The 24,153-nt window shown below is 34.8% G+C and overlaps 1 protein-coding gene across 6 annotated transcripts in view; it reads left to right on the plus strand.

The window, feature by feature from the left end:
• CNST (consortin, connexin sorting protein) overlaps window positions 1–24,153 on the plus strand; it is a 49,233-nt gene that overhangs the window by 14,854 nt on the left and 10,226 nt on the right. For 5 of the 6 annotated variants that reach the window (XM_027657291.1, XM_027657295.1, XM_027657294.1 and 2 more), the window contains 8 exons: window positions 65–502; window positions 6,620–6,825; window positions 10,209–10,239; window positions 12,232–12,318; window positions 12,783–12,897; window positions 15,421–15,442; window positions 15,621–15,717; window positions 20,527–21,398. In XM_027657291.1, the coding sequence (XP_027513092.1) occupies window positions 115–502; window positions 6,620–6,825; window positions 10,209–10,239; window positions 12,232–12,318; window positions 12,783–12,897; window positions 15,421–15,442; window positions 15,621–15,717; window positions 20,527–21,398 (1,818 nt within the window). In that variant the 5' untranslated portion in view covers window positions 65–114. Of the gene's footprint in view, window positions 1–64; window positions 503–6,619; window positions 6,826–10,208; window positions 10,240–12,231; window positions 12,319–12,782; window positions 12,898–15,420; window positions 15,443–15,620; window positions 15,718–20,526; window positions 21,399–24,153 lie in introns of those variants that run through there. The other variant, XM_027657293.1, reaches the window with a different exon arrangement.

Here is a 24,153-nt window from a genome sequence, read left to right on the forward strand (position 1 = left end):
CATTGGCTGAGGTTGTTTATCTATTATATATATTATAAATGCTTCTTGTGGTTCTATATTTTAGGTTTAAAAATATCTGGAGAGAGATTAAGGGATTCAACAAGTAACGTTCTAATGGATGACAGCGAATTTCCACCGAATGATCTACAAATAGACTCAAAGGACAGTCTTACTGCTAACTGTAGGGTAGAAAGTTTGGCATCTCATTTGTTTCCTTCAGCTGACGAAAATGAAAATCAACTTGACAGTGATGGAAATGAAGTTCTGACCAGTAGCAGCATTGCTATGGGACGACAGGATAAAGGTGAACAGGACAACATCAATAATAATGAGAATATGGACAGTGGAGACTGTACCCCAAGCTGTACGGAAAGTGAGACTGAGAGGAGATCTGTAAATGTCCATATGGACCCTCAGCTGGAGGAAAAGCCTATTACAGAAAAACAGCCAGGTGGAAAAAGAAGTCCAAGAAGCAAAAGAAGCTCCAGTAAAAAGTCTAAAGGTACTTTATTTAAAAAGTTCTTGTTCTGTTTACTTAAAAAATAACACTGTAGTTTAAATCTGTGAGTTAATAAGAAAATTATATTTTTGTTGTCATACTACTTTTTTTTAGCATTTCACTAAAGGTTTGATTTTACTTTTTTTTCCCCAGAAGTGCTAATAGTTTTTAGTCAGCTTCAGATGTAGATGTTTTCACCTTCTGTATTTAAATAGTGGCTATGTAGAAAGTTTAACACATCAAGTAAACAGGAGTAGAGGGAGGTACACGGTTTCAATATGGAAATTGGGCTGACTTCCAAATCAAAATAGACAGAATTCAAGTAATATGGTTTATTCATTTGAACATTGTGATCAAGTGGAAGATTTTTGTGTCTTGATCCAGTGTCAAGATTTGAAATTTTGTTACGAGTACCAAATAGTTTGATCCTGGCCTGCTGTTGTCAAAATTTACTTACATTTTTCAAAGCTTAACAGATAGTCCTAGGATGTGTGTTTTGGGTAATGAACTGTTAAAAAATGTGTTCCTACCAATTTTTGATGTTACTTTTTCGTTAGAGATTTTGGATATGAATTGGATAAGGAAACTGTGATGTTTATTATATGTCCTTAAGTGAGATTCTTCTTCCCTTTTTGAAGGAGTAGGATTTCTTGTAACACAGTGTGTTATTATATTAGGTTTTTCCCGTCCATTCTAAATCTTATGTGTCATAGTGCAGTAAATATGTTGATTGAAATCAACATGTTTCATGCATAGGTTTCTTTGAAAGCTACTTGGAAAAACTGGTTCGTGCCTACTTTTTTTCCCTCATGCATTTTAAAATAGATTACAATTTTCCTTATAAATGGCAAGTCTTTTGTAACCTAATCTGAAAACTGATTATGATTTTAACAGATGATAAAATAGGTGAAGATGGGAAAAGAAGGAAGCCTTGCATTCCATATCTTGTACATACAGACAAAATCTAGAAAAGAAAAATTATATTTTCTTGTGGAGATAAGAGCATTTTGAAATCTGTCATAACAGGGAGAATAATTTCTCAATACCTTTCCGCACCATTTAATAAGTATTTATTTAATCTGTAGATTTAAGGTTTAATAATAGCATAAAATATTTAAAATGAGATTAGCAGAAGTAATTGAGAATCAATCATCTGTATGATGGTAATAACAAAAAACAAGTTGGTGAAAAGTTATACATGTGTGTGGACAGAGGTATCTGATGCACAGTGAGAGGAAGAAAAGGAAAAAACCTCACCTGAACACTGAAAGTTAAACTTTGCTTGTAGTCTCTCTCCATTAGTTTGTATTCTTGTTGATAAATGCAATGAACTGATGCAGAAATACCACAAAATGAGCTGTCCACAGCAGAATGAAGTTTTAAGACAAAAAACAGATTTCTGAAATAATAGAAAATTCCATGGAAAAATCCAGGAATGTAAAATACCACACAAGAGAACATCCTGCCTGCAAAATTATTTAGAGTTTTGTTGAATTGTTATGAATAAACTCTTACTACTTTATTAATAAAGGACCTTGATTGTTGTGGGGGAAGATCAAAATATAAAATTACTTTGTATCTCCCATTGTTTATGGGCTAATATACATCTAGCTTTTTAGATACTCTCCTCTGATGGTTCTTCTGTTTTCACACAATGCAGTGACTGTGTCATGATTTCTTGATGTTGCAAATGTCTTTATTTTAGTGACAATCTTCCATTTCATTTCCAATACCAGCTTTTTTAAATGATTCCTGAGTATCCCTCTATGTAAAAGAACCAAAGTAGCTTTGGTTCTAGTACTAGTTTTGGTACTAGTTGGTACATGTCTTTGTACTAAGACTTAAAGGAGAGAATAATCAAACTAGAGGGGAAGAACCCCGAGTGAGTGACAGCAGAGCACCAGACATGCAAGGTGGAATCTCAAACTAAGTTATTGCATTGCATGTGTTATGGTTCAACATTTCCTCTGACAGTGGCCAATAGGGGATGTGTAGGTGAGAGTATAAGGGCAAGGCAGAGATGTAGTGATTTGTTCTCATGTTCTGCTTGACATCTACAATCTACAATTATTCATTCAGGACTTTACCAAGTGGGAATTGATAGACTGTAATACCTTAGAGTGCATTTGTCACCTGACTTACAGTTGGTTTCTTGCATCCATTTCAGTGTCCTAGAGTAAGTAGTTCAAAGATTTACATTTATTTATAGTTTGAAGAAGCACCTCCTTTTAGCTCTCTTGATGCTGCAACAGAATTATTAGAGTAAATTGACAAGTCTGTAGCTTTTACATCCCATTTTTTCTCACATTCTTTTGTATCCTAATTATAGTTTTGAATATATACTATGATTATCTATGTTTAAGGAGGACTGGTGATCAAAGAACTGATGTAAATTTAAATTGATGAATTTAAACTCTGGTGATTAGTCATACTGTGATTCCTTGTAATGAACCATACTAACTTAAGTGCAGTAGAGATAGTGATTCATGAAGCGTCATCTGCTTCAATGTATTTTTGCAAATGTGGACTTGAAATTACCCCTGTTCTCTGAAAATAAGGTCATCTTTTTTCAAAACATCGGCCCTGGCTTAACCAGTAACTTAATATTGTAAAATCAGTGTGTAATTCCTTAACGTACTATAGCGTGGTAACTTGCACTGAATCTTTTTTCCCCAAGTTAAATTCTGCAACATACACTTTTCCTATAAATTATTCAACTTATTTCTTGAAGCAGCTTGAAGGTGGAGGAAGGAAGGAAGTGTCGTGGTTGGGATGGATTTGGTGTTGAAGCAAATGAAATATATGAATATAAGTTAGTCAAATTATATGAAAATTCAAGCAATGATATTTTGTTTAGGGTTCTGTGCCACGCTAAACAAAATTTGGGGTTTACTCAATTAAAGCTATATCTTTAACACCAACACTTTTGTCTTAAAATCTCTTTTCTTAAAAATGAATGGTTTTTAAATACTTGTTGGTGGGGTTTTTTTAAAATAGTTCTTGAATGAATCAGTCTGAACCAGCTTTCTGATATTGAGTACCAAAGAATGTTTAAAAAAAGAGATTGCCATATGTTTTCTGTACTAGAAACTTGTTACTGGTGACTTGAGCTAATGCTTCTGAATGTGAAAATTAAAATTCAATTGAAAAACAGAGGACAATATCCATAATTATATTTTGATAGGAAATGCCTCATACTTGTACCTCTGACTGATTCTCAGGCGGGTGGCAAGCACACCTTAATTTCATATAATTGCAGTACTGATAAAAAAAATCTGAGGCATACTGAAGTATGTGTTTGTCATTTTTATTCACAAAATTTGACCTTTTTGCAAACATGGGGCTGCTTCTGTGAACTCTTGGGGAAATTATAAGAAAGTTTGCTTCTCCTCATGTCTTAGGAAACATTGGCACACTCAGCTGGGCATAGAAGATGTCAGTTGAAACATCTGTGAGCCTGGCAGAGCAAAAACTTGAACCTAGCTCTCTGTCTTGTGCCTAGTGAATGCTCTGGCCACTGGTACCTTCTGTGTATTTCTACATGTATTTTCATAGAAGTTTTGCTTCCATTCTACTATGGAGTAGATATCAATGCTTTATAAAGTGAGAAAGTTAATCCTTCCTTATTAAAAAATCAGAAATATATGTAAGATACCAGTCTTTAGTAAAAAAAAAAAAAAAAATTAATCTGCTTTAGTTTGCATGATTCCAGGAAAAAGTAGCATTGTTTTCAAGAAGAGGGAGAAAAAATAAATAGGAATCTTAGCCCATCACACCTTTATGGTGAAATAGCATTATTAAGTGTCACAATAAAAATTCTTTGTTATAGTGCTACTAAGGCACAAATGTTGTCTTGTATTAAAAATCAAACAACGTAGAATTAACTTGAATGACTGTAACGTCTTGTTTTCAGAATCAGGGAAGTAATTTGAGGGCAAAATTTGATTCCAAGTGAGTGACAGCTCAACTATAGATACAGTTTATGTGTTAGCAACAGTATCATCATAACATTGTAATTAAGGCTTTTCATTACAGTTGCTATTGAGCATGTTTCAGTCAATGTTCATGTTTTGATATGACAGGTGATTATTAACTGCTTAATGAAGTGCAGTTTGAAGTGACATTTGGTTTCTTTATTTGTTTTTCTGAGGTGTTTCGAGTTTCCCAGAACATGTGGACTCTCTTTTCTGGTTTCATGATCATGTGTTGAACAGGAGGCTATATTTTTAAAGACAGCCCTAATTCCATCTCCAGAAGTATTTCCTGGCTTGTATCTTACATCTAGTTTTGTCTCTTGTTGCTTCTGGCCCACAGGAAGCCCAAATAAATACCGGAAAATCAGAGATGTGCATTAATATTGAAAAAGCAACATTAAGTTACACCCATATTTTTTCTGGCAGGAAGCCCTGTGAAAATAGCCACCCACAGAGATTATAAGTACTCCTGACCTGGGTAGTTTACTTAGTAAAGAGTTTAAAATAACCAAAAGTAAAACAGTGGAGCCTTCAGTGGACAAGCTAATGCCTTTCTACTGCCCTAAATCTTAAACCTGAATCATCACTATAGGGTCTCAGTTGCAATAAACACAGGGGGGTCTGAAACCCAGTACCCAAGCTGTAGACGCAAAGTGTGGTGGTTACTTGAAACAGTGCCCCCACCTGTCCTGCTTTTAAATGATAACATGATTTTCAGAAAACAGATATAGCTGGGGAACAATAACATACTCATCATAACTTGAATTTATAAAAGCTTATTGTGTACATTTCTGTGGCCAACTTCTCTAAATTGTTTTTAAAAATTATGGGATTTTTTTAAAAGTGCAGTTCCATGTAAGTGTGTCAAATTCAATATTGTTTACTGGGGAAAAAAAGTGTTCATTCATTGGTGGAATCAGCTATAGTTTTCTGGTTGCTCATAGACTGTGTGTTATAGGAACCTTACAGGTATTCCCTGATCTTCGTGAGAAACTGATCCAGTCAGTATGTGGGTAGTTGATTTCTCCCACCACTACTGTCACTACTACTGCTCTACACTTCTTCCTTAATCTCATTTAACATTTTCTCATAACTATCTTATTAATGATCAGAAATACACTACAAATATTACATTTCTAACAATAAAATATGGGATTTGCACCCAGAAAATTTTTCCTGTAATATTTTTATCCTTCATATATCCTCCACTTGCTTGCTTGACTTTTTTGACTTCTATAAAATTGAAGACAGGCAAGACTGAACTGCCAGGGAATGTACCACTGACAGACGAGTTTTCTGTCTAGCAAGAAGTTCTGGAATCTAAATTCAGTTTAGATGTCATTGTTACCAACATAAATCAGCTCTACTGACTCCTTCCCTGGACTCTCAAACAAACTGTCCAACTGTCTAGGGGGGGGTCTTCCTTTTCACTCAGCTGGACAGTCCCCCAGTAGAATCCCCCACTATCATCATCTGCTTCTTTCTATCCTTTAAGATCTTGTCACTGTGTTATCACCAGAACAGGAACTGGTCGAATTTTCCTTTCTTCCATGCATCTATCTATCCTCAGGCCACCTCCTTATACAAGGTGCTTGGCAGGAGTAGAGACACAAACTGAGAACCTCATTCACACTGTCCTCACCTATCTGCCTTTTGCCCTTTTTGAGCAAAACTCTGTTATAAACAACTCTACTTTCTGTCTCTGCTGTACTACAATTGAGTCTTAATGTAGAAATTTGACTACTTGGATCTGAGTATTGATTTTTTAGCTAAAAGTGCAACACTAGTCACAACACAATATCTTTTTATATCATCCTGGTCTCTTATTAACAACTCTGTGGAACACTTTTAGTCTAAGTGTTTTGGTTTGGCTTTTTTCACCCTTAAGTTAAAGCAGGGTCCCAGTTAGAAGTGTACAAAAATATCTGATGTATGTTACTGTGTTCTTTCAGGTAGGTGAGCTGACAGTGAGACAGACCTGTCATAATTAATTTTGACAAGGACAGTATTTTGTTTACTTGCAGGGATGTTATTTAAGATGCTAGGTTTTTATATTGGCTTCTATATTGAAATTTCCTAAAAAAAAAAACCAACTAACTTGTTGTATTTTTCTGAATCCTAATCCAAGTACTTGTCCTTTTTAAAGGAGTTTCTACAGCGGGAACCGCAGCAATCAAGGAGGAAAATACTCCTATTACAGATACAGATTCTGTGCAGGCTGAAGGGGCTGTTGAAGCAAAGGAGAACTTTCACCCAAAGGAACAAAATCAAATGTTGCAATCTCTTTTCTCTTTGCTCCGTGAAGAGGTTGAGCAGATGGATTCAAAGATACTGCCCCTGTGTCTACATCAGGTACTTCCTGTGATTATGGGTTACTGCATCAAATTTGGTTTTTATTTGAGACTTTATTCGTAAGGAAAAAAGGCAATAAATGCAACACATACCATGGACTTGGATATTTTGATGTATAACAGATGGTCAAGGCAAATATCTCCTTAAGGTCTTGTAATATTTGTTAAATTATAAATTGCGTTTTAAGTATATTCTGCAGATAAAGGAAACTCTTAAGGATGGGTTTTCTAATTCCCTAAATGATGAAATTCTAGTTTGGCGGGAATTTAGGAAAATCACTCTTCAGTATAAATTAAATATGGTTTGTAAGATGCTGGTATAGGTACAAGAGAGCAAATATGTAAATAACATTTTAAACCTGGAGTTGTTTTTACTGTTGCAGACTTCTTTCATGCATGAATGCTAGGATTCCAAGTGTATAACTTTATATAAGCACAGCTGCCAAACCTGTAAGATCAAAGGAAAAACAGCGTGGTTTGAAAAGCAATCTTTTTATTAACTGGCCAGTGTGTAGGTTTTTTTCTGGAGGTTATGATGCAGAAGAATTATGTGGATAGGACTTAATGCAGTATTAATTCATAGCATAGTTGTGTCAGACTAAGAGTGGACTGGAAGAGTTTTCGTTTGGCTGTGATGTCTAATATGGGTAATATGTAGATATTACACATGCCTGATTTGACTTAGTTGGATTGTCTTTATTTTGGGAAATTGGATGATTTTGATATTTTAAATTTCTAAACTGCAATAACACTCCTGCATTCTTATTCTCTTTGATACAAATAAGTGATAGTATTTGAGAAAGAGGTTTCTCTTCAGTTGTTGCATGTTATAGATAATTTACATTTGACGTAGAATTTTAAATTATTTTTTTCTAATCTGTGCTTCAGCAAAGGTATTTGATACTGTTCCTTAACTTATGTGAAACTTAGCTTTCGGGTTAACAATTTATACTTTTAGACACGTTGAATTTGGTGGTCATTCATGAGTCAGTACAAAGGGCATTTTTGGAAAACAACACAGAGCAAAAACTTCAAAACACTTTACAGACACCGAGGAGTGTCATCGAACGTGATGGAGATGAAATCTTGTTTGTTGGTTTTAGATGACTAAGCCACACCCTAAGGGTAACAACATTTTGAAAGTCATACAGGAACTGTGACAGAATCTGCATTTCCAGATTCAAACATGCACTCAAGCACCATCTTTTTTTTTTTCCTAAGAAATACCAAGCATTTTGAATGGACTGTTTGAAAGCAAGCTAGCAGAACTTATAAGGATCATAACATGTTTTTTAATTGTGGGGAGGGCAGAGGAGGAAAGGATTTTAAATTTATCATTCACGTAAAGTAAATCTATTAAGAATTTTTTTCCTTTTCCAGTGAATTAACCTGTCATCTTCAGTCTTTTTTTTTTTAGATTGTTAATACAACCTGCTAGTAACTTTTTTTATACCAAGTCTAGCAAATACTCTATCACATTCTGGTTTTATTCTGTATGATAAAATTCAATGTAAAATCAAGAGCTGTGTTGGATGTTCTGGAGTATTAACAATCTGTGGTGTTAGTGGGAAGCCTATATTGAGTATTGAAAGGCTGTGGGATATTAGGGACTGTTCTAAGGTTTAACTTTTAATTAAAATAGGATGTGATTTTTTTTTTCCTGTCTTGAATGGGATTAATTTGATTTGTTTAGCATTTGTTACAGAATCTAATTTATATATAAAACATAGAAAAAGAGCTTTGACAGCTCCAGAAATCCTTAGAAGACTACTGTGGAATGCAGACAAAATGTACAAATAAAGAATCTTAGAAATCACTTACCGATTCTCGTTTGAAGGTACCAGGCTCAGAATGGTCTACTGGTTAGTAATGAAGCTGAGAGGCAGGAAAATACAATTTGTAACCTAGATTCCTCTATCAAGTTACTGTATTTTTTGAGCAATCACCTTTAGACTTTTACAAAAGTGCCTGCTTATTAAGCTCTTCATATTATGATTATCTAAATTGACGTCCCAAAGATTTTGAGACTGAATTTTTGTGTGCTCCCACGAAGTCATTGGAGTATCATCTATGAGGTGCCTCAACCAGAACATTCTGGTCTTAGGGTGCCTGCAATTTCTAGACACATTTTGCTAGCATGGCCCTTGCCTCACCATGCATGGCAAATAGGAAAATTGCCAACATTCACTGTCCCAGAAGACTGATTAGTTGCTTATAAAGATCACCAATACTGCAGAGTTCTGTAGAATAAAATATTTTTACTTCTGAAGTTTATATTTTTTGTATTTCATTGCATGCCCAAACAAAGCTGTCAGTATTCCTCAGCTTCCTGTGAAAGCCTGCTCAGTTTTCTAGCAAGCACAAATAAGTTGTTGTTGCAATTCTCAAAAATTATTTGTCTAGAGGGAGGAATTGGAAGAAAAAAGTTTGTTACTACGTTAGCTTTTCCATACAGTGTTACATCTTTTCCTTTCCAGGAATCAGCTCTAACTTTTCTATGATACTCCCCACCAGTGTCAAAGTGAAATTCTGATTAAAAATATATTAATTTTATGACTGCCTGTGGATGCTTGCTTTCTCTGAGCTGGCTGCATGAACTTAGTGACATGAGGTAGAGAATCTTCAAGTTTTTTTTCACACAGTAGAGCAGCTTCAGGAAAGGAGGTGGCACAAAGCTGCTGCAGTGGTATTGCCTGGCTCCTGTGGATAGGCTAGAAGTAATACAGAAAAAAGTTCAGAACTTGAGTCCTTTTATGTTTATCTCATGAATTTCAAATATTCCTATTTTACACAGAATTTGAAATATTTGTTGTAATTATCTATTGTAAAAAGGATATAACTCATTGTTATGTTTCTAATGCGGTGATAGGCAATATTTTTAGTGTCTTTTATCTGAAGACTGTTCTTTTCTCATCGATCAGGAAACCTCCATTTTTCCATTTCAACACATTTCAGTGTAATGCTCAGGAGAGCACAGCAATGATCTTAGTTTGGTCAAAGATAAGGGAGTGACAGAATACAAACTCTTGAACTCATCTCACTAAACACAGTACTTTTGTGCTATGTCATTTTAAAGCTTTTTAATATGATAACTAGAAATGTTTCTGAAATAATTTTTCTTGTTGTAGCAACATAAAACTCACTAACATTGGAGCAAAACCATTTATGTGAGAGGACTTAATATTTCTTTGTTTTTTGATACTCTTTTAAAACATTTTTCCTAGAATAAGAATACATGTATTTTGTCTGAGCATTCAAATGTTACCCAAACTAAATATGAACCTGCAAACCAGGTTTAAAACTATGATAAAAAAATTCACATAATATCCTTAGCACTCTCATGAAAATTATAGATCTCCTAATTTATTTTTTTTATCTTTGCAGATAGCCGAGACCTATTTTCAAGAGGAGGAATGTATCCTTTTACTTGTAGAAATTGTTATACAATACTAAAATAATGTGGCATGATAACACATAAAAGACAAACGCTTTACTGTTGACTCACATGTTTGGTAAAACTTTTAATAGTTAAACCTCTGATAATTACTCTGATATATTTCAGTAATTTTGGGAGAGAATAATCATATTAACCATTAAAGTTAAATTACAGTTTTATAAAAAGTGGACTGGGATTTCCTCTTTGCTTTTAAGGGAAAATGGTCAGGCTATAAAAAGAAGAAGCAAGAGTGGTAAGCCCTTAAGGTATGTGTGATTCATTAAGATCCATCATAAATTACGGAATTTGTGCATACAAAATATTTCTTTATTATGCAATTTGTTACATACAAAATATGACAAATAGGCAATTGTAATCGCTAAATAACAAGGAATAAGAAACCTAGCAAATTATCTTAGCCTGTAGTACAAAACCAGAGAACTAACTGTTGCAGTATTATAAGAGCAATATTTAAATACAGTATCCATCACTGTCTTAGAAGACTACACTTTTGTCTTGGTCATCCTAATTCTAAAGCATCCATCAGAAAATCCAAAATGCACTGCTCAAGATAAAGGCATGGAAAAATTCTGTTGTAAATTATGGCAATGCTGGGGGAAATACAGTAAATTTAAAATTTAAAAAACATGATAGAAAGACAGTTCCTCTTTCGTCAAAGTTACTTTAATTGAAGGACATTGTATTTAAAGCTGATCAAAAGAAATATTTTTTAATGCAATGTACACTTGATGTGTGGAATTCAACACCACTATATAATACATATTTATGAAGGATATCTCCTCTGTACTTGCAGCCATCAGTTTCCTGAGGTTAATAAAGAACTTACTTGATCATGTTGCACTGTATTAATTATCCATGACAAACATTTTAATTCATCCAGCATGGAACTTCATATTAACAATAATTCAGAGTTTGTTGCTGTGATCCTCTAAGGCTATCTCTCTGATCTGTAATTCTGTTTCTAATAACAGATTTCTTGAAGGCAGGGAATATTCTCTCCATTAATATTGTTGTTCATAAGCCATGCTATTTATATGTTGCATGAGGCTAACAAGAATAACAAGTACTGGTTGTGTTTTTGTAATAATTACTCCACTATTTTAATTAGCATGAATAATGGAAAGTGTTTTTTCTGTGTGACTAAGAACATCATTCACTGTACCTCTATCCTCATTGTATTGTAGAATTTCGTTTTGAATAGCTGGTAAAACGGCTTTAAAGAGCACAACTAACAACTTAGGCTTGGTGGAGCTAGAATTATCCTGAGTATTATAAAATATGTGACTATCAGTATACCTTTGTGAATATATTGATAACCCTAAGGGAGGGGAAAGACTTCTTCATATAGAAGAAAACTAAGCAGAATCTTCAGGAAGACAAAAGGTAAACTCAGCAGTGCAACAGTGTTGTATACAGTGGTTGAAAAGGGGGTGGCTATTTTTCGGAAGTTTAAAGTGGAGAAATTTTTTTTAATATTGTCTCCAGCTGGTCAGTAGAGAGGAGCTATATTTTTCAGCTAGACATGGTTTTTGGCATATAATTGTATTTCTTGAAACATACTTGCTAGTATTTGTGTAATTGTTTTGCTTTTCATTTCCCAGAGATTTCATTTTTTTGGTAAGAGTTATTAGCATGATAACATTTCATTTGTTTCTTTCTAGAAAAATCATTTGTTGGTCTTAGGGCATGTGGGGAGAGGTAGCTGCTGAAAAGAATACAATTTTCGTTTTTGGAACTTTTCTCAACTTATTTTACTTCTTACCTGCTGTTTTCATGTCTGCTGCTTTTTTCTTTCTTGCACAGATATCTAGATTCTAGCCGTTATTCATTTTGATTCACTTATTTCAAATTTCAAGTGCATAATGACTTTTCTTTCAAATATGGTGCTAAATATAAATAAATCATAACACATCCAGAGATGTGTCCATTTTTCTTTAACCTTCCATTCAGATGAGAAGGCAATGAAGTTCATTCAGCTTGAACGACTGTATCATGAGCGGCTGCTTGCAAATCTTTCTTCCATACAGGAGCAGTGGGGTGAGTACCAGCTAAACTAATATCGTAGAAGAAAGAGTTAATTTAGTTTGTACTTCTAAACAAGAGAGTATACATATTTAAAAAGTTACATAGCAAAAGCAGCATTTCTATCAGAATTTCTTTGAGCTTGTTACAAGCAAAATATTCCTGCTTTAGATTTGTTTGCACATATTTTATGGTAAAGATGCAAATAGTTTGTAATTCTTTATTTTATTAATTAAGACTTTGATCCACAGTTGTTTTGAGCTTCTTTTTGGGTTAGGGTTGGTGAGTCTGATGTGATGAAAATAAAGTGTGTTGTGAAAGAATAGGATGCCATTTTGCGTATTCTGAAACAAGATTGTAGAGCATACACAGAAAAGTCGTCAATATTTCTCAATTAATTAGTTTCCACTATATGTTTTATGTTAAGCAAATACTACTTTTATAATATTTTGAGTAACAATTATTTTTATTTCATTTAGAAAGAAAATGGAAAACAGCAGTTCCTAGCCCCGTTACAACACTGAGGAATTCTGCAAAAGAGCTGAGCGGCCAAGAGCTGGAAAAGCTTACTAGAGTTTGCTCTTTGCATCTACAGTAAGTATTAGAACATATTATTACTTTCCAAGTACTAATATGTTAGTGCAGCTGTTGTCTCCTTGCTGGTATAGGTGTTTTAAAATAGTCAGTGTCAAAATAAAAGTTGTGTCGCGCTGACTTGAATTTAGTTATAAAGTCGTGGTTCTTTTTGATATATAACTAAAATATTTTTGTTACCATCAATTGTTTTAATATGGTTTGAGGAATCTATGGGGACTAGATCTTAAATGCTTTCAGCAAATCACTAGTTTTCCAGAAATGGAGTTTTGAGTTTTGGTAGTTCAGCCAAGGTAAAAAAATCTGAATAGTGTTAATTTAGGAAGAGAGGCTGTAGAGCTGATGATGGGTGTTCCTGATGATGGGTGTTCTTGTCTAATACTTAGTGTTCTAATCACTGTTTTGAAATGCAATTGCCCAGCATCTCTGCCTTCAGTACCCATATTAACCCAGTCCTTTTCCCTCGATTTTATTCTCAATTTTCCCACATTTTAGGACAATTCCTTAATGCTATAAGTACTTCTTGTTATCTTCTATGTTAATTTCATACAGGTTGCATTAACATTATGAAGCAGCGATTCTGTACAGTATTCTGAAAAGTTGTGAAATCTTAGTTCATACCTGCTTTGCCTGATGCATCAGCCTCCTGAATTAGCGTATCACAGTACAACAAACTTGTGGCAGTGCCTAGGGTGCATTTCTGGATAGTAACGTGGGATTATACCTGTCAGGAAGGAGAAGATCTTTTATGTCATAGGTGAATGCCCTACCACCTAGACATTGATTTTAAGGGACAAATGGAAAAAATTATACGAGCTGCCACTGAAAAATGATCAGCCAATGACCATAAGGAAACTAACCACATTCAAAGGCTATGAAAAGACCTGCCAGTGACAAGAGAGATGCTCTCAATCAGATGGGGAGAGAAAACTTTTTCAAGTACATTTGCACTGACTTAGTCAATGTGGATATAACAAAAAGCCAAAATGCTCCTGTTTTTCATAGAGAGTATGATTTGGCTATCACATTTTTTATTCTGGGTGATGACAGTGAAGTTTGAAAACATCCAGGCTGATTGCCAGAACCCAGGCAGGGATGTAATGTTGTTTATTTGTAGTCTGAATGCCTTTGGGCGGGAGCCCCTTGGAAGCACACTCCTGAGCTTCCGCAGGAAGATGAGGCAGGTCGAGCACCGTGGTTGCATGTTTACACCCACAGTGTGCTGCCACTGAGAGATTGCACTCAGAGTGCCTGCAGGCTTCCTCAGCCTACATTTCCTTACACGTGACTTTGCAAACCCACAGAAAGATTTAAGATTCAAGTCTGTTGCGATTTATAAGCTGCAATAAGCAGCACCTCCCTATAGTCACGTGGATTGTCACCTTGTTGAGAATAACTCTGCTTTCTCCTTCATTTCAGTTATGAAATATTAATCTGTGTTCTGAGAAACTCTGAAATTTGATAAAAATTAAGACTTGTGTTCATTTGCCATGATTAGTGTTCTGTATTTAATATTACTACTCTTTGAAACTCTCTAGGCAAAAGCCTGATTGCTTTTATTGTTATTATGGGGTTTTTTTCCTAAGCTTTAAAATCAATTTATTTTTTAATTAAAATTACACTTTAATGTTGAATGAATAACATGCAGGTTTTGAAAAATATGAACATTTTGCTTTTGTAATTGAAAGTAATTTTTCTGATAGTCAGCATTTACAGCTACATACTGGACACGTTTATTCTTTAAAGATAGTTTCAAGTGTCCCTTATTTGAAGTTCAAATGGTAAAATTTAAAAGTCAATGTACCTTTTAAAAGTTTTTGTTAAAGTATGAACATCAGTACTTTTCCCTTGTATCTCTCTTATTTTTTTAATAGATTTAAATAAAATGCTCTGCATTTTATCTTCATTGCTATATGAAAGACTGCAAGATAGACTGTGCGTGATAGATCTCAGTGTGCATGAATCTCCACACAGTTTGCCAAGTCCACAGTGACTGTTAGCAGTGCTGATCCACCTCTGAATCTGAGTGGAATCAGTGGGAGCTGCTGTACCTTACAGTGCCCAGAAATTGTGTCCCAGTCTGTGGAGAGGGAAATATGTTTTGTGGGGATTTTTTTCCATTCTTCAATCTCTGCTATAGTGATCAGTATTTTTAATAGTATATTAAATATACTATTAAATATACTATCTGTATAAATAGATATCAAGTCCCGACATGATTTTTAAAGTTGGTAGAGTTCCTTCCGAGCATAAACTTTTACAGGGATTTACATTTCCTGATACGTTGTGGTAAATTTTTTTCTGACTTCTTCTTGATTAGTTGGAGCAATGTTAGGGCGAGTTGGTCTTCTGATGATATTCAAACAAGTACAGATGTATGCTAGCATGCTAACACTGTCTCAATGTAAGAAAAATTCTGTGCTAATTTTAGAGCAGAGTAAAAAGTTTATAAGATTTCAATTACATTTATTATTAAGAAAGTTGCTACTAGGTTAATTTATTCTTTTTTCTTTATTCCTGTAGGCCTCAGTCATCCAAAAATAAGGTAAGCAGCTGTTTAATTGAATTCTGCTTTGTCAAAGATTGGTAATAAATATATTTCAAAAAATTATTAGATAAAATCTTTCAAGTTTTGAAGCTGTTTAACATTTGAATGTCTCAAAAAGTCCCAGCATTCCTGTTTAATTCCAAAAAATTACAGGAAATACTATCATATTTTACAGTTATTAGCTGCAGAAAATACATGGGAAAGCGGTTGTTTGCCTCAGTTAATGGAATCCAAAAATGTAAAGGAAAGAGAAGCTGCTGCTTTTAAATCAGGTATGTGTGTATGTATTTACATGTGCATACATTTTTTTGATAACTAGAGATAAGATGCATAATTTGTGTGTGTAAAATACAGGGTAAACAATCTGATAATAAATATTCTGAGGTGTGGCAATTCAATATAATAAACAGTATTAGTAACTATTTTAAGTTACATGCAATGTACAGATTTTGAGATGCATTTTTCTGAAACAGCACAGAAAATGATGAAGCTTTTGGGATCTCTTGAAGAGAAAAACATACTTTGGTTCATTGTTTTCAGTACACACTTTTATGTCAGCCTCATTTTCCTTTTCCTTCCTTGGGGCAGTGGCTGTTTTGTTTGAGTAATTTTTTAGAATCTTTGGGTTCTTATGAAAGATTTACAAATTAATAAATTGTTAAAATGGAGACAGAATTGGAAAGAATATTGGTAGATTACCAGGCTGTGCTTTATCTCTCCTCTCTTTGAGCAAAAAGTTTCTTTTTTTTTTTGCCACATTCCAGTTGTCAAAAATTGGCCTAAACTAAGTACCTTTCCTTAAAACCAGCTAGAATTTGTCATAAGGTAATGACTGGCCTAAGCAATCCTAGAAGGTCCCTTTCAACTTAAACTATCCTACAAGTGTGTGTCAGCAAGGATGTTCAGGAGAATCAGAAATGGACGAAGACAGAGTCACAATTCTCTACTTATATGGATCTTCCTCATCTCCATCCTCTTTTACCATGACCTCTATACTGCCTTTACTGCCTTTTCTCTATCTTTATTCTTGTAACATAACTAATCATAGAACATTGAGAACACGAAACAAACATGTTCTGCAGCTCAGAAAGCAGATTGAAAGAACCCAGTGCTTTTTATTTTTGGATGGTTGGAAATTCCCATGGAAAAAAATTAGGTGATTACAATTTTTCCATTGATTTTATTCCAAGTGGGAACAAAAACTTTCTGAAGACCAGAATTTCTGAACATTCGAAACTTCTGAATTCAGGAGCATTTTGTTTCAAAGTTGAAATATTGTAGTACAACATATTGACCTAGTGTGGAAGTAGTTAATGGTGTAAATGGATTTTTTCATGCCTTTCTCTTTATGTAAATCTTAATTGCAAAATGTCATCAAAATCTTTGGGTTCTTCTGAAATCCTGGTAAATTAATGAAGCTATACCATCCAATAGAAAGCAGTTCTGCTGAGAATTTTTCAGCAGTGCTAAATACTTTCAATACAAAGATAGGAATATTTCAACCCTAACTCAAGTTTAAATGGTTGAGATTTGCAAAAGATACTTTTCAGAAGATTAGCAGGTTCTTGAGGAAGCAATGACTTCTCTCCCCGACAGGTCTCATCAGCTGTTCAGGCAACACGCGGCCATGAACTACTCACAGTAGCAGCCCCTCACAGTGACAATCCATCAGTAGCACAGGGGTGAATGTTTTTTGTTCCAGTTAGAAGGATTTGAGTAGGGAAGTCATCAGTATGAACAAGTAGAGAAATTTGAAAAAAGTGATTCATAACTCTGAAATAATATTCAGGCTGCGTCTGAGTGATTCAGCTCAGGACTGGAAGCAATATGGCCGTTTGGGCCTGGTTCTGGATTTTACCTGAAGCCCAGCAGAATCCTATACTATGATAACCATACAGTTCCTGATACTCAACCTGTTCAGCAGTAGCCTAAATGCAAGGGCCTTCTCATGGAAAACTTAGAATGCTTGACTTCTGCTTTTTGAGTGTTTTTTTTCCTCTACAAAAAAAAGAAAAATGGGAAATAAATATGTAAACTTTTACTTCTTTTAGAAATGTATCTGCCAATCTGCAGGCAGAACTGCTTAACTGATCTGCTTGTAATAGAATCTGACTTACAGTAAGACATGAAAAGGAAACTCTCAAGTGGTTTGAGGACTTGTCTTCATATGAATTCATATTCAATAAGAATTTATGTAGCAATTATCAATAAGAATACGTATAATACATTGTAGAGGTAGCTATATTACATTGTAAAGATTGTTGCACTGTATTATGGCAGCATCTTTGAAGAAAAATAAAACTTCTTTAGTAATCTAAAGCAAAAATTACTCCATTAACTTGCTGAAGACATTTGGGAACTTAGTTTGAGGCTCTGTAGGCAGCTGATCCTAAGAATTCACAATTCCTGTATCGTGGGGATACAGTGACCGAGAAACAGCTTTATAAGTAGTCAGCCAGTCAAGGTTCCCAGGACAGTCACTGAATTAGTTTTCTGCCCTTCTGAGCAAAGGTTGTGAATGGTCTGTTCTACTACATTTTCCTTTCTGACTGATTTTCACTCTGAGTCTTCCAGCAGAGAGAACTGGGCCCTTACAGCTATGTATGTGTATATTAAAAGATGAGGTTTGATACATCCTATACCAATGAATTTCTTCCGTTTCTGACTGAAAACCTTAATAGCCTTAGTGTAAACTAAAGATAAATTAATGTGTTTCATGAAAACTTTTCTAATGAAATACTGAATTTAATAGAATTTAATAAACCCCTTAACATAAGTTTGCAGTGTGTACATATAGACCTATTTCCAAGGTGGGGAGGAATTCCTTATACCCTGTTTTCTTTCGGGTCCTATGGGATTTGTTATCAGTTGGCAAGAATTGCAGAGATGGAGAAGTGTGAATTCTCCACTGGTAGATTACTGTAGATCAGTACTCTGTCTGCTAGATTGTCTTGGATTAACAGGATAAAGTGGTGGCTGTGGGTTTCTGGGATGAACAAAGCAAATGTTTATTTTAAAGCAACTCAGGGGAAAAAGCATTTCTTAAATTACCATAAGTTCTTTTGCTAAAAAATTTTCAGTAGACACTTTGTTGTATTTCTATCAGTCAGCTAAAAATTACTGCCACAGGTGGGTATGTCTTCATTTAACTTAGTAAGCAAAGGCATCTTTTCTAATTAAGTATTCGAGTATTTGTCTTAACTTGCCTTTAGTTCGCAGTGGGAAGGGGTTGTCTGAAGTAGGTGTAAAAAAAATACTGAACACTGCTGAAAACTTGATGTGGAATGTAACAATGATCATTGCATCTCAGTTCCTGTACATCTGTGGTTAGATAACAGTGCTAGGATCATTTATTACTTTCTTAGGAATAGAGCCTTGAGCTCAAGGGGCCACCTTTCACAGTAAAGAGTTTGATTTAATTTCCAATTCCATTTAATCTTTGTTACAGTTGGGGCTGCCAACAAAGATGCCTGTTGTAATGGGATGTATCCACTAGGAAAAATTGACAGATGGTAACAAAATCTTGTACCAATAATCCAGGCTGTGTTTGAACTCATGACCTATATGTGAAGGGCTCAGTATCCCGTTACAAATCCCTTGAGCTGTCAACTCATCTGTGTCTGATTTTCAAAAAGTCCCTGTGTCACACCTATTTCTTCTTTCAGTGCTTTACAGAAGTTAGGTTCCTTGTACCCTTTCTATCTGTTAACATCATTCTGGTATTTTTTCCACGTTTTGGTTTGCTTGGATATTCTCTTTTTCAATTTCCAAGCCTGTCTTCTCTGTACTACCTTGTATTTCATTATCCATTTAAAGGGGGATAGTTTGGAATTTAATAAAATTGTTCAATACAATGAATTAATGCAAACATTTGTTTTAATGAATGTGACCCTATTTCATGTAACAGTTCAGGAAATTCCTCAGATTTTAAGTGAGGTTTTAACAAGCGAGGAAGGTAAAATTTGCATAGAGATCTTCAGTTATTCTTGTAAGAACTCATACAGTTAATAAGTGCATTGTTTGATATTTTCCTTAATCTGACCATAAAACCTTTCTGCTCTTTGCTATGAACAAAAAATGCAAACAAGTGTTTTCTAGAGGTATTAATTTGTTCTTTGAGGTTATTACTATTACTGTAACAGTAGTCCTATTATAACATAGTAGTAACTTAGTTTTTATTCAAGTATGGAATAAAAGGCAGTTTCTGTCATAGCTAGCTTACTTTGTTATTCTAATTCTTAACATCCCTTTCTCTCTTCATAAGCCTAGAACAGAGTTTCGCTTTGAGCTTCTTGTAATGGCTAATATCTAGTGATTTTATTGACAACTTGGGCTAACCATCTACTCCTTCATCAGCAGATTATGCCAGTAGTAGATGAATTCATAAGCTGTGCAAAAATCCTCATGTTTCTTTCTGAAATTTTAGATAAGAAAAAATAATTTTCATATGTATTGTAAATGTGAATACAGAAATAAGCTGAAACAAATTGCATTTTTAATATGTAAACTAACTTATGTATCCAAAAAGCAGCATTTTTTATGCTATCCTTTATGGGACATTAAATCATGGATATTTCATTTAGCATTAACCAAAGGAGCTAGTGACCTGCAAATTTAATATTTATTAAATTAGCATTATTTCAGCTTCTTTAAAGGAAATTCACATATCTCCCTGTGCAACAGATACACCAGCATCAAAATAGTTTTCTGTAATTAAGTGCATTTGTCTGAATTCCAGACCTTCATGAGATGCACTCACATAAAATATCCTTTAGAAGAAAAGGGGCTGTTCAGAAAGATATTTACATACATATAGGGAGTAACTCTTGTCAGAAGGGCAGTGAGTCATGTGCTTTGCCTGCAAGAATGGTTGCAGATACATTTTTTTTTCTTCTGAAACAGGAGTCAGAGACTACTAATAAAAGTTATTCTGACTGGTGCATAAAATACCTAGCCTTTATGGGAGTGCATTTTGAAGCATTAGGTTACAATGTTATCAAATCACAGTATACTCTTTCCCCCCTGGGCTGATGCTTTGAATCATTTAAAAACTCTGAAACTGTTTTTCCTGTTGCACTTAGGTACTGAAACTTGTCCTGGCATTGGACCAAAGAAAGAAGATAAACAGCTGAGCACTGTTTCCCCAGATGAAAACAAAACTGAGAGACAGATAGAGGCAGGAAGTCTTTGGGTAGCTGCAGGAAAGGACCACATGGAGGAGCAGCACTGCAGTGCTGAATCAACATTGGAGCCACACACCCAGTCCACAGGGACAGTGGGCAGGCCTTCTTCGGGCTGTTTATCATCTGGGGATGCTGGTAAAGATAACAATTTGCAGCTGAGAGAAAGACAGCTCTCAAAGGATGCAGAAAAAACAGAAGGGGCTGGGGAGCCTGGAGTGAAACTCCCTCTTGAGCCAATGGTAGATGCTTCAGTTTTAACAGATGGTGACTATATGCCTACTGGTTTGGTTCCTTCTGATAAAGATGTGCAAGCTGATGGAAATCTGCTCAGATCAAAACATGCTGCTGGCTCTTCAGAAATTGCTGGTGCCCAGCTTGAAAATAGTGATTTAAAACAGCAACAGATACAGCCTGATGATGATGATGATGAAAAGTCTTCATGGGACAGAACTGCATCAGATGTATTCTCTGGGTGCCATAAAGTATCTGAGCATGAGAGTACTGCCCATTCACAGGTGTGCAAGGAAATACAGAGAGCAGCAGGACAGGAGGAGAAGGTAAATAATGAAGAACAAGAAGATTTATTTCTCAGATTTTTAAATGGTAACATAATAGACACTGAGGAATCAATCTTAGAAAACCAAGAGGACTCAGACACTGTTCCAGATATTTCACCTGAACGAGCATCTTATAACTCACTGGAAGCTTTATCACTAGATGACAGCTTTTCTTCTCTTGATGAACTTGCAAGAAGGATAGAGATTGCTGAGGTAAAGATTATGAATTCTATAAAATCTTTCATGTTTGTCTCAAAATATTTTAGATATTTCCAACTTCAAAATGTGTTAAATATTCCTTAATATATCACTTTCAAATCTGAAATCTATACATATTTAATTGTTCTGAGTTATTCAGAGAAAAAAGTTTGGTTTTGCCTATTTGTCTCCTTCTTGACCAGCACCACACAGTGTTTCTAAAAATTAGATTGATTTTTACATATGAGTATGAACAGCTGGTGTTTTTTAACTTTTTTATTCTGACAGAGACTGTTAGGAGGTGTTCTCATCATTCCTGTTAAATCAAGTTTCATGTCAGAGATGTACATAATGCCTATGATGTAATGTGGTTCATTTCTATTCAAAAAACAAAATTTTTTTTTAAGCCTGTTCTGTAGAGGTGAGAACTACATATGTATAAATTCTGCATATGACTGTATGGGCTTCTAATTTTGCCAAGTTTAGATAGCTTTGTTGTTCAATCAAAGCTAAGAAAACTTCTGATCCTGAACCCACCTTTCTGAAGCACTGCTGATAGGCCACAACAAGAGTGAGTGCTTCATAAGCTAGGTTGCTCTTCTGAAAATAGAGATTTATTGCTTTTGGACTTTTTTGGAAAGTGCATGACGACATCTTTGCTTTATTTCTTTTCTGATTTTGCACCCGTGGGACCTTAAGAGCAATTTAAAAATAGTCACAATAGGATTAATTTAGGATTTATCTATGTGAAACAGAACAGTACACCTCTGTTAAAATGCTGAACTTTCAGTGAGCTCAAAAGAAATCTAATGCTGAGGGATGACATTTAAATTACTCTTCTGTTATACATATATGTGGGCTTAGCAAACGACATTAATTGTCTCTGTGACCAATGATGATGCTTTACAGGGAATCTAGTTTCATTTCTAGTTTGCTCTTCTGATGCTGGGACTGCCAGTACTCTGATGGCAGAGTTGAGTCTCTGCAGAGGAAAAAGTACCTTGAGTTTTTCCACAGTACTTTTTCTGGCCATATAAGGCTTAATGTTGGCTGCACTGATGGGAGTCCATTTGAATCATTCTTAACGAAAGGCCTGAGTTGTGTGTGAGGCAATGGGTTTAAACTGGAAAGGAGAAGAAGGATTAACTTCAGTAACAGTTAAAGTTTGTAATATGCAGCACCTGGGGTTCTTCTGCAATACATGAAATTTTTAGATGCAGCAGGGTGAGTTAAGGACAGCATACCAGCTTGTACTGTTTCATTATACTCTTATATTTTGTTTCCAATTAATCTTACCACCCATCACTAGCCTGGGGGTTTCATTTCAGAAGTGGTGAGCACCTACAGCTTTCCTGGGAGACACATTAAGAGTTTCCCACCCCTGAGAAAGCAGCATTGTTAACTTGTGTTCATTGATTTTGTTTTAGTGCTAAAATAAGACCGCACTGATGTTTTGACAAGCAGACTGATCTTTGTAACCAGCTGTAAGACTTCTTCCTTTCTTGTCCTTTTGAAGCCTTTAAAATTGCATCATTCAGACTGTGGCAACCTAAGAAGATAACAGTGTTTTCATACAGTAGCTGTTAATGAAATATTTAGAAAATGCATTGGTAGCCTCATGAATGAAATAAGTCACATGAAATGTACCAATGTGGCAGTAAAAAAGAAAAAAAAAATCAATTTGACTGTGATAAAACTTGTCATGGAGTGAATATTTACAAACCTGCCACAAACAAATTAGAATGGAAGGCAGAAGTAAAGATAATTTTGAAATAACCTAGATACAAAAATCATATGGTAGAACAAAATTTCATTAATGTTCTTCAATGGACATGTAATACTAATTTATTGATAATGGGAAAGGTAAATACTTGTGCATGTATTTACAGTTAGGAAGTCTTGTTTGACCCCATATTGAGATCCAAGAATCATCTCCTCTAGTTTTCTAATTTAGATACTTTGTCGCATGCTTTTAGTCTGTCATTTGCAATAACTCATTCCAAGAGTTGAAAATCCACCAAATTCTGACTCTGACTTTAAATAATTGCAAAAGTCAAATAGTACTTTGCATATTGTACAGTCCCTTATACTGTGTATTTCATCACTAATACAAACTATGTACAACAATGTGCAAATGATGGAAAATCACTGTCATTTTATAGAAACAAGATTCATACAGCTAACAAGGAGCTTTGAAGCACAGTCAGCAGTTGGCAGCAACAGATATCAGAAGTGTATAGCCTCTTCTTAGATATCTTTACTATCATTTCTATGAGCATGAAATGACACAGCAGCAGTGAAACAAATTGTGACCTTAGTAATGTAAGTTTCATTTTGCTGTATAAAGTAAAAGTTTATAACACAAACTTTTTATGTGAGTGACAATTAGGGAAATGAGTAAAATCCTACTTCTTTTTCTGATTAGAAAATTATAATTTGAAATTTATTTTTATGAAGCAAAGATAAAGAGATTGTCAACCGCAACATACAGCTTTTGGTTGGCGCTGTTTATACACCAAGAAATGAAGTCTCCACCTGTCTGTACTAGGTTTGGAGAAAATGTTTTGGATTCCCTGTTCTCTTTTATAGCTTGGGTCCTGTAGTTTTGAGTTTGCAAGAACTACGCTTGCGCTTGAAATGCTTACATGGTATCTGAGCTATTTGTTACTGTGTAAAGGAGCCCTGGTACTTTCATGGCAAGTATATCAGCAGAAAAAATAGTTAAAATCTGTTACTGTGGTATGAATACTGAATCTGCTAAGTTAGCTCC

The sequence above is a fragment of the Corapipo altera genome, unplaced genomic scaffold, assembly GCF_003945725.1.
Source record: "Corapipo altera isolate COAL_440 unplaced genomic scaffold, ASM394572v1 2c, whole genome shotgun sequence".
NCBI lineage: Eukaryota > Metazoa > Chordata > Aves > Passeriformes > Pipridae > Corapipo > Corapipo altera.